General features: G+C 44.3%; 1 protein-coding gene across 1 annotated transcript; it reads left to right on the forward strand.

The window, feature by feature from the left end:
• The first annotated feature begins 1,400 nt into the window (after positions 1 to 1,400).
• Positions 1,401 to 9,548, forward strand: irf2bp2b (interferon regulatory factor 2 binding protein 2b). The gene is made up of 2 exons (XM_031731724.2): positions 1,401 to 2,448; positions 2,750 to 9,548. Exons 1-2 carry the CDS (start codon positions 1,683 to 1,685, stop codon positions 3,490 to 3,492), a joined length of 1,509 nt encoding a protein of 502 aa, XP_031587584.1. The 5' UTR covers positions 1,401 to 1,682; the 3' UTR covers positions 3,493 to 9,548.
• The last annotated feature ends 2,003 nt before the right edge of the window (positions 9,549 to 11,551 follow it).

Below are 11,551 nucleotides of genomic sequence, written 5' to 3' on the forward strand. Positions count from 1 at the left end.
TAAACAGAACTGCTTTAACACTGGTTGCCTTGACACTGCAGAGTTGATTATTTAAATCGGAAGATTATTTTTTCACTGTCTACATCTTTGGTATTTAGAAAAACACTTGGAGCCCTGCAAACAAAGATGAGAGCTGAGAGAAAAGAGGTCTCACTCTGCCTCTAATTCCACGCATCCCTTTTGAAACCCAGTATAATATGTCGTGAAGCAGGTCGGCGCCGGTGTCTTTAAAAGCTGCATTTGGATCCACATACAGCCTTGTTTATTATGTTATTGTCTTTTTACATGTGTACACTCATTACACTGAGTTTAAATTACACACACACAGAGGACTGTATTTAACTAGTTGCTGCCATTTTAATATTGTTGTTTATATTTTTCAAGGTTCTACTGATGTATCTCTAATGTTTTGCTATTTTACCACTAATACAGAAAGAGTTAAATTTGCATATTAGTACAACAGAACATGAAGATGGCTTCATCTTTCAGCTCTGAACAGTCCTGCTTTGTAAACACTCAGTGAGGCCTGAGAGGTGTGTTACAAAGGAAGTTCAATACAGCCGGGCTTTCTTTGTGTTAACTGGTTTAACAAAATCTCTCAAGTCACATGGCTCAAGGAACACCTTTCAGAAAAACATCCTTTGAATGCAGCTCACTCCATCGAAGACATTATCAGATGATGATAAAGTAGTGATTAAAGTCTTTAAAGAACATTAAAAATGAACAGCAAAAAGAATCAGTGTTGCAATTAAGATAAGAAATTGGTCTGTTTTCCTTCTCTCACCGCAACCAGTCGCAGCAGATGGCCCCGCCCCTCCCTGAGCCTGGTTCTGTTGGAGGTTTCTTCCTGTTAAAAGGGAGTTTTTCCTTCCCACTGTCGCCAAAGTGCTTGTTCATAGGGGGTCATATGATTGTTGGGTTTTCCTCTGTATGTATTATTGTAGGGTCTACCTTACAATATAAAGCGCCTTCAGGCGACTGTTACTGTGATAAACAATATTGAATTGAATTGAAATTAATGACAGAGAAAATCTTTATTCTAGAGATGTAGCGCACAGAGCGATAAAATAAAGCTTTTTCCACTAATTTCACTTGATCATTTTGTGTCTCAGTGCACTCTCAGTGCTGCAGTTTGCTTCTAAGATGATGGCAGCACATTAGCGCTGTGAAACTTTAAATTGCATCCATTTAAACATAAAAGCTTACAGTCCCACAGCCTGGAGATGTGGAAATTACTTCAGTTTGACACAGATCAAAGTGAAATGATTTCTCTAGATTGAATAGCTGTTCAATTTAGACAAATCGCTGCCGTGTTTTATTACGGTCCCAATAAAACACAGAGTGGTCCCTCTTCGCGGGCATACACATCTTCAAGAGTAAACGCTCCGGACAAAGATAGAAAAATGGTGAGCATGCGCGTCGTCGAAGAATCCAGTAAATAGAACCCCGGAGCACGAGCCGAGTGTCGTTGCTGACGTCACGGCCGTACGTTGAGAGCTGGAGCTGAGTTGTAAGCGCGAGCTCAGACGGAGGCGCGCCGAGGGAACAGCTACAGCTATGGTGCTCTGTTCTTCTTCGTGAGGACGAAATCAGCCACTTTTATTCTCGTTGACGTATTTTTCCGTCTTCTCTGCGACGTAAACAAGCTGTCGGACATTTTGAAATCGCTTCGGGGATACAATATGTCCTCCACGGCGGTCGCTGCCTCCAGAAGGCAGTCCTGTTATTTATGCGACTTGCCCCGCATGCCGTGGGCGATGATCTGGGATTTTACCGAACCCGTCTGCCGTGGATGTGTGAACTACGAAGGTGCCGACCGGATTGAATTCGTTATCGAGACTGCCAGGCAGCTAAAGAGAGCACACGGCTTTCAGGACGGCCGCTCTCCGGGCCCGGGGAAACCCCAGCACGCCGGGAAAGAGATCAATCACTCGGTTGGAGACCCGGGCTCCCGTCCCCCTCAACCTCTGGATCGTTATCCGCTGTCAGACAGGCCGCCGCGGCTGGGCCCGGAGTACCAGGCGGGCAGGCAGTCGAACGGCCTCCCGATGCCCAACGGATTTCCCAAACCCGACGAGCCCCCTGAGCTAAACCGCCAAAGCCCCAACCCCCGCAGGACTAGCACGGTTCCTCCCAGCTTGGTGCCTTTGGTAAACGGCGGGATACCTGCCATACATCCGCTCAGCGGCCGCCCGACACAGATCGGTCTGACCGGCGCTCTGATCGCGCCTGTCCCCGGGGAGCACGGCAAGCGCCCGGAGGAGCTGAAAGACAAGCACCGGGCGGACAGCATGTCGGACATGTCGGACAGCCACAAGGACTGGATAAACAAAGGCAAAACTGTCAGGGACCTGATGCTGCACACGTTCGACGGCAGGGTAAAGAAGGACCACACCGCCATGCAGCGGGTCATGGCGTACGAAATGAGTGGCACTTCCTCAAAAACAGGTAGGCTGTTTGTTTTGTGTCTGCACTAGAATGTGGTGAGCTGGCACGCGCCATGAAAACGGGAACTAATGTGTCAGCACTTTGCACACACGGTGTGTCTTGCATTTACGCCATCGTGAAGGGTCCGCCCAGCCACGCTGCTGGCACGCACCCGTTCACCTCTGTGTGAGAGAGCAGTACGGGAGCAGGTGTGTGTGTGGTTGTTGGGGGGGTAGAAATGAGCTGCCTCGTATTCTGCACAGGCCGGGATGTTTGTGTGTACCTAGCGTGGCGTTAACCCTGCTGCTTTTCCTTTGCACAGACAGGGGGAAGCACCCTCGGCCTGGGAAGAGGAAGGCCTCCCCTGAGCCAGATGGTGAGAGCAGTGCCCCCAAGATGAATGGCAGTGAGGGCCAGCCATGGCTCCCCTCACCCTCTGAAGTCCTGAAGATGCCCCCAGCTGCCCTACCAGGCTTCTCTGCGGCGCCTCCATCAACCATCTCCCCCCACTCTCGCACCACACCGCCTGAGGCTGCCACAGCGCAGAATGGCCAGTCCCCCATGACTGCACTCATCCTCGCCACTGACAACGCAGGCAGCACCGGCTCACCTAAGGACAGCAGCCAGGTACATTCCACCGTGGCGGGGGCACGACGGAACAGCGGGAGCCCCCTCTCACCCTCACAGAGGAGGCTGGCCCAGAGAGAGGGGCCCGTGAGCGCCAACCCCTCCGCTCCGCATGGTCCCGGCAGTATGGAGCCACCGCCGCAGAGCATTCCGGATTCCTCTGTGCCACCGAGCAGCATGCCGCTGTGTTGCACTCTGTGCCATGAGCGGCTAGAGGACACTCATTTTGTCCAGTGCCCTTCAGTGCCCTCTCACAAGTTCTGTTTCCCCTGCTCCCGGGAGAGCATCAAGCAGCAGGGGGCCACCGGCGAGGTGTACTGTCCCAGTGGTGAAAGGTGCCCGCTGGTTGGCTCCAATGTACCCTGGGCCTTCATGCAGGGGGAAATAACCACCATATTGGCCGGAGATATAAAGGTAAAAAAGGAGCGGGACCCTTAAAAAGTTCTCAGACTGCTTCTCGTGAACTTTTTTCCCTCTTGTAACCCAAGTATGGCAACAACAGCAGGACATAAAGTAACAGACGCAGCTCACCCAGCAAACCTCAGAGGAGCTGGCAGACATGTACATAGTGAACGCAGGGGAGTGTATACTTCATAAATGTGGCAGTAAAATTTGACTTTTTTCTTTAATACATTGTTTCTTACTGTGTTTCCAGTAAGACTTTTCCTTTTTCCCACCACAGCTGTTTCTTCTCAGTCTGTCGTTGTACTTTAGGTCTGCAGACAGTCCCTGTCGAGCATAGAATGTGACTAATTTGAGCACTTGGCAAAATCCTTTAATAAATAAAACAAAAAATGCTTCTAGCTGTACATGTATGCACTTGTTTAAGAAAAAAACTTGCCAAATACAGTTTCAGACCTTGTAATAATACCCCCAGTGTCTCTGTGGTTTGCTTATTTTCCATAATCCTGGAGTTGGTCGGAGAGTCATGGCCTGATTGTGAATCAGTCATGATGCAATCCCTCCCAGCAGGAACAAACTGGCTTCCAGGGAACAGTGGGTGGAAGGGGAAAAGTCAGGGAGCGAGGGAGATGGAAGAGGGGGGATGAAGGCCGCAGTAGAAGTGCGTTGCATAAATGTACTGTAAATCGCACGTGGGCGAGCCGAGGCTGCTCGGCGCTGAGGCCTCGTGCCCTGTGAGTGCGGGGGGAGATAAGGAGGGCCTAAAAATAGTCACTGTGGCTTCAAAGTGACGCCCGCTCAGGCGTTTGTTGATGTCAAAACAACTGCCTAATATGTCCTGTTTGGGCACTTTGTTTGGATCTAGAGGTTTTCTCTTTGCTTCTCCCTCATCGACCCAAATCAGCCTGACATCTCGTCAGATGCTGGCAGCAGATCAGAGCTGTTGCTGACTGAATACACGCCCTGATTCCAATGAAAGCACATGGGAGACGTGAGGTCATGAGCGGTGGAGGCCCACAGGGACTGTTAGCGCAGGAACTGAGCGATCAGCCCTTTGCTTTCCTCCTCCTTTCCCTTCTCTCTCCTCATGTTACACCCTCTGTCACGCTGTCAGGATGACGGAAATACCTCAGGGCTCTCTTTTCTGATTCAGACAGGCTTCCTTCTCCACAACAAAGCGGCTTCATCAGACAAAATGGCTCCTGTCAGAGCGGATTTGGACGAGCCTTAAATCCCCCCCACGCTCTCGCCCCCGTGTCAGCCACGTTTATTTGGCTTATTTGCTTTGCTTTTACTTCAAACCTAAACGTGTATATCAAAGTGTCGTCTGTGGATATTCTCTCGCTGTCACGTTTGACTGCTTTGACTTCAGGAAGAAAATAAGGAGGGGGCCCTGCTTCAGAGTAAGGGGGTGGGAGTAAATGCCTTGCTGAGGGGTCACGTGCTCCTTAGTGGAATTCCTGAGTCACTGTCCTCCCTCCCTCCTCTTCTAATGTCTCCTCCCCCCTCTCTACTGCAGTAACACGGCTTCCACTTTTCAAGGCTGCTGAGCGCACAGACAGCAGATGAATGGGGCCTGTATGTGTTTATGCCAGGACACCATCCAGAGAGGAAAATGTTAACCCTTTCCCAGCTTTCTCCCTCCACAGACAACACATTTAAAAGGAAAGCCGTTTCCTTCCTGGTGGAGCTGTATCTGCACTGGAGAGCTGGAGTGGAGGCTGTTCTTTCAAACTGTACTGATTTTGAAAATTTTTCAGGAAATTTTATATCATAAACATCTATAACTTGTCAGTCCAGGTCAGCAGACTAGTAGGTCAGTGGTGGGTTTGGTTATGCAATGGCGCTTTTTCTTGAATGAAATTCCTCTTACTTTGCAATCAGCAGTAGACAGGCCTTTACACTCCTGTAAATCTGTCACTGGGACTCACAGACAGCCTCTTAGGTCTAACAGAGTTCATATGAGTCACAGTTATTTGATACTTGATGGTAATAAGGAACATCAAGCTTCTGCATCACTCCCATGTGTAGTGGGAAAACCTGAAGTAACATTCAAAGCCTTGCATTAAAACCATGGCCAAAGTAACCTCAGGATTCACAGTTGTGCTTCTCATTGCACCTTTTACATTTTACAAGTTTCTCATCAAAATATAGTTCAATGAATGCAAGTACTTTAAAAAGAGGTCAAGTAAAGACTGATCATTTCAAATTAGTACAGGTATACACAAGCTTTTCTGTTTGTCTGAGGTTTCATCCTGTTATCAGGGGAAAATATTCTTTTTTTTTTTAAACTCAGAATAAGGAACACTTGGACTTGTGCAGCGACAGTTACCCAAACCAGCATCCACGTTTATGTTCTATCAGTCGGACAAGTTCACAGACTGATAACAAAACAACACTGATATCTAGCCATGTCAGTTTGTAATGATTTATTTACTTAAATGACAAATATTATTCATATTGACGTTGGTGTCAGGTCTGTCACTTCACCCTCAGTGATTTGGCTGCTGAATATGGAAGCTGCTGTTTGACTTCAATAATGAATGAAGCCTAACAAAAAAAAAACCCAAAAAAGAGAGACTTGTTAAAGTTTTTTGCAGATAATGCTGCTTCTCTTTTCACAGTCCTGAAACCAGACGATAGCCTTTGGTTTAAAACTACTCGGACTTCCTCCAAGTCCTGGAGAGTCTGGATTTTTCTTCAGTGCTTCGTGTAACACTTTGATGTTTCTTTAGCAACAATTGTTCCTATTTTTGGTTGGCCTGTAAGATTGTGTTAACATGCCAGTTAAAAACCTAATGAAATGTTTACAACTAACTTTCAGCTTTGTGAAAATGAGTCGTATCTGTAAATGCTAAGAACAAAACTTCAACCCCACCACACCAGGCGAGGATCAGTTCAGGGACCTCAGGCCTGTGCTACTAAGAAACTCATCTAGAGTAAGTGATTATTAACTCATTGTGAGTTCATACTGTGCAAAGGTTTACAATACTTCTGAGAATTTCACACTTTAAGTTGCAAAAAGTTGATTACTGTGAACTTGAAAAAAGTTCTGCTAACAGAAAAGTCCTCAATGGGAGCAGTCTTTGTTTTGTCCTCTTCCTTTAAAATAACACCAAACCTTTCAAGGTACTTTTAAGGTTTTTAAACTTGCCACAGCGCTTCTGTCTCTCCTGTCTCTTCATGATGCTGAACTATTGTCTCTGTGGGGATCTTCCTCTTCTTGTGACTGAAGTTCATCGTTTCCAGGCTCTGCCTGTTTTGGCTCACTGCTTTATGGACCAATGAATTTGGGAACATCTAAAGTACCTGAAAGTTGAGTCACATTACTGAAATATTTAAAGGAAAATCCCAAACAGCGTTACTTGTTAGCTCCTCGTGTTATTGTCAGTTATGCCAGCCTTATGTCACAGAAAAAATGAACTTGCAGAGTGGGAACCCTGCCTCGACACAAAGGGCCTTCAGCCTACGGATCCTTTTGATGTCTTTCAGCCAATCGGATGACCATATCAAAGTAGATCCAGACCTCCGCCCTCTCTCTCAGGATAGTTCATCTTTGGCACGAGGTCGGCCTCAGATTCCAGTCGAACCAGCTCGTTTCTTTTCATCTGTCACAGAAACTCAACACCCCGAGGGCCTGAAGAGCCAACGGCCCGAGATTAATGGGTTTGCTCAAATTACGTGGCACACAGGAGAAAAACTGGGTTTCTCTCTCTCCTCCTGTCTCCCTCTCTTCACTCTGTTTGTTCAGCTGTTCCTCACCCAAAGCTCAACCCCCTCCAGCACCAAACCGCCTCCTCTTTCCTGACTCTGAAGTGCAGGACTGGGCTGTTGTCTTGAATTCACGGCTGCAGAACAGCAAACCTCAGCTGTTCACACCTCCATGAACGCTGCCAGTGACAGCAGCTCCAATAAAAAAACAATGTGCCATGCAGCTATTTTTAATAGTAGGAAACTCTACCTGCAGGGCAAATAAAGAGACTTATGATGCCTGGAAACTAGGTCATAATCGAGTGAATCGATATGACCTAGTTTCGATAAAACATATAAAAGCTGTTTTCAACTTTGAAGCTCTGTGATTTGTCCAAGCTGGAATCAAACAGTGAAGTGTAGTATACAAAATAACATGGCAGTGAGCTTTTACTGGATTCAGATTAACATTACAAATAACTTAATGAGGTCATTTACGCAACAATGATTCATTTTATGTTATTTAGAAACAATCATTATGATGTAAACTGGTCAGAAAGTGGTTGTTGGTGGTGAACTCCTAGCTGTGTACAGTGTTTACATCCACTTATTATTGGTCGTGAAGGTCAGGATCATTTTTTTTTTTTAAACTGTTGTTTTCCAGGGTGAAATGATTGTACAGTATTCATGTTTAATGACTTCAGAAAACATGAGTCATGATTAAAAGCTTCAAGCATAATTCTTGCTGGATATTTGACCACTCCTCTCGACAGAGTTGGTAGAGTTCATTTAAAGTGGTTGGTTTCTTGGTTCGAGCCAGCTCAGCCCTACTTTCAACAGGGTTGAGGTCAAGATTTTGGGAATTCCATTCCAGAAGCTTAATGTTAGCCTGCTTTATCCTTCCCACTCCATCTTTAATGTGTATTTGGTATCATTGTCCCGTTGGAACATCCAGTTGTATCCCAGGACTCAAACTGCAGATTTAAGGTGAAGTTGAAGAATTCGAAGGTGATCTTCCAGTATTCCATCCACTATATGCAGTGTATCAGTACCACTGGTACGCAGTACATGCTTAGGGTATGTACATACTGGCAGCAGTACATGCCCCGAGCATGATGCTACCACCACCATCCTTGACAGTTTATACAGAGTTCTTGGGTTTCAAAGCTTCAACTTTACTCCTCCAAACTTACCTCTTTTCATTGTGACCAAACAATTCCATCTTTGTCTTGTTTGACCAAAAAGCTTTTCTCCAAAAGGCAGCTGGCTTGTCCATGTGGACAACTGCAAATATTAGTGTAGTTTGTCGTTACTGGTCCGTACACCCTCAGTCCTGACTTCACTGTGAACAGTGCCGCTGGTGTTCCAGCAGGTTTGAGTCTTGATAGTTTCTTCTCATCTGACGGTGACCATGTGGGTCTTATTCCACTGACTCTTATATTAAAATCACCAATTTTACATTAAAAACCTGTACACACTGCTACAAAAGGCTTTTTGGGGCTCAACAGATAGCTTAGCCCTTCATAACAACTGAATGTTATTTCATAACTTAGCTACTGGGATACAGTTGAAGCTTATGGGGGGTAGCTGCTTCAGGTGACAGTGTTTCGGTCTGCTAGGCCTCACCACTTGTTGGATTTTTTTCACTGTGCTGGATCTCTAAATTGTAGTTTTTTTGCTGCTGGTGAACGTTTTTAAAGTAATTATCTTCCAAGAAGTTTGTGCTTCAGCTTTGGTGAGTCTAATTCCAGTATGTTATTATTCCATTACCCACCAATTACCCAATATGTCTGTCTGTGAGACAGTTTGCCTCAGCCCGAGGCCCAGAGAGGAAAGCAGCATTTCTAAATGTCATGTGCATAACTGCTTGCATTTGTATTCACTCACACAGGTGAAATAATAAAATGAACAGGAGTAGTTTTGTAGTAATTCTGTAGAGCAGCAACTGAAAATAATTTTTAAAAACTTTAATTTCAAACATCCAGTTCTCTGAGAACTCAGTCCTTGCTAACTGCCTAATTTTGTCAACTAGCAGCTAAATATTAGCAGTAAGTGTTGACATCAACCCCATGCTGATGTGCTGTGCTGGCTTTAGGGTGAGCTTGGGTTAACCATGTGCTCCAGGGTCATTGTGTCCAAACGAGTCATTTGTACATCCAGGGCTGGGGCCTCTCTTCATTTAGACTGTGTCTAGATCCTAATGCTGTTCAAAAGGTCGTGAAAAATGACCCGAGCTTAGACCAACATGCTGCTGTCATACAATTCGTTGGCCAGGCCCCCACCGCGTCAGCACTTTCCTGTGTACCCTGGGGCATTACAGACCACCCCCACATCCTTACCTCCTGGCACACACTCACACACACATTGTGCTCTGTCAAAATAAAGGCCTGAATTCTTCTGTTGCTTTCTTCTGCTGTACTGCGTTTTTCCAGTCCAGGCTGCCACTTCAGGAAAACCTTTTCTTCATCTTTGGTGTTGGTGAAAAACATGCATGAAAACAAACATTTAGATTAAGAAAAATAAGAATACATATAAATACTAAAGGTAAAACAGAAACGCTAATGTAAGATGTTTAAAACTACTGACACAAATAAAAGTTAGAATACAGGCCAGAAGAAATGTGACCTTAATTTTTAGAATCAGCAAAAACATCTGAAGACCTTTGTGTCAGCAAAGACAGTTTTGTTTTAGTTTTTCCACAAGTTAAACTTTTTTTCTTTGTTTTTTAGTTGGTGTTTGGTGATTTTTACTTAGTAAAATCAAGGAAAAGCAAACAAGTAATAATTAGCAAAGCGCTGGACCACTGCAGCTTGATCACCATGCAAAAGCAAGCATACTTCACAACCTGTTCCCCCATCATTGCAGTGTTTCAGTTAAACTCCAGATAAAGGTTGGTCACCAAACTTCTAAACAAAACAGTGTTTAGAAGTTTGACTTTGTTTTTCTTTGTTATTAATGTGTTTTGCACGTTTTTACAAGTCCATGCACTGATATCCACTAGAGAAGATCACAGCCTTTCAGAAATGGTTTCTGGTCGTATCTCTTGCATATAGAAATTTCTTGTTGCTAGCTTGTCAACATTAGCCTGTAGCTGAACTTGTCCACCCACACAAAAAATGAACACAGTTGTGATTAGTTGCCTGAAAAGGAGCAACAATGAAGACATCATCTTTCTGAGAAGATAGATGTGAATCAATAGTAAAGCTCAACGTTAAAACTTATAGACCTCTGGTGAAAAGTTTTCTACCCTCCCTAAATTTGACATGGATTCAGTAATTCATATTTGGCTTGTATATAATTTTGTCCAAATAGAGGGTAATACAGGTTCAGGATAATGAAGGAATAACACCAAGTGCATCAGCTGGGTTATAAAATGTGCCATGTGTTAGTCCATAGCCAAGTGAAAGTATATAGCTAAAAACAAACTAAAGAAGACCGAGAATAGATCTTTGAGGTACTCCGTTGCTTACAGTAGACTTTCACTTCCCAAGAAATACATGTAAGTAGAATCAGTTCGGTATGTTTTTCAATAGTTGAATGATTATTACTGCTGCATGATATTTGCATACAAGTAACTACATGCACATGGGATCAGCTGTCTAGTTAAAAAATTTCACTTTGCTAAAACTTTATCTTTAAAAATTCAAGTGTGTTAGAAACCAACAATAGATTTAAACTGCCAAAGTTTAACATAGCATCTGTAAAACCTGTCAAAATCATAACAGGGGTGGGAATGTGTGTGCTCAGGTTTTCTCAGGTGAGGTTTTTTTATGGGCTCAAAATGTGGTCATAAATATTTTGTACTTGTAAATCAGGATTTGTATGTGTAAAAAGAATTTGTGCGTCGTAAAAAAAAGATTTGTATGTGTAAAAAGATTGTGTGTGTGTAAAAAGATTTGTATGTGTAAAAAGAATTTGTGCGTGCGTAAAAAAGATTTGTATGTGTAAAAAGATTTGTGTGTGGACTTAGCCAAAAACCCCCCTGCAAGTTACAAGTACGAATTTTGACCCTATTTTTCTTCCTGTCATCTGATTGGTCAATGTCATGTCAATCACAAATGTAACAATCCAATCAGAGAACAGATGGGTTTGGCTGTCGGAGGGGCACTTTTTTGAACTGCAGGTCCTTGAAGGGTAATACAGTTTGAAGCTGGAGGATCTCTATATAAATATCCGATAGCAGCTAGGTCCCCTTACTTTCAGCAGCTGTTGAAAGGATAAAGTTGTGGTATGTCAGTGGTTAGAAATACCATTATTACTTTAGGATTAGTTTAACACAAAGTCAGGGCTGACCCGGGACCATTGCTGTGAGTCACAGTGCGCAGCATAAAGGTCCTTTCACATCAGACGCAGGATGTGCTGCTAATGCTAACTGCTAACTAAAAGCAAAGGATCCAGAATTTGT

Source organism: Oreochromis aureus, linkage group 6 (genome assembly GCF_013358895.1).
Source record: "Oreochromis aureus strain Israel breed Guangdong linkage group 6, ZZ_aureus, whole genome shotgun sequence".
NCBI lineage: Eukaryota > Metazoa > Chordata > Actinopteri > Cichliformes > Cichlidae > Oreochromis > Oreochromis aureus.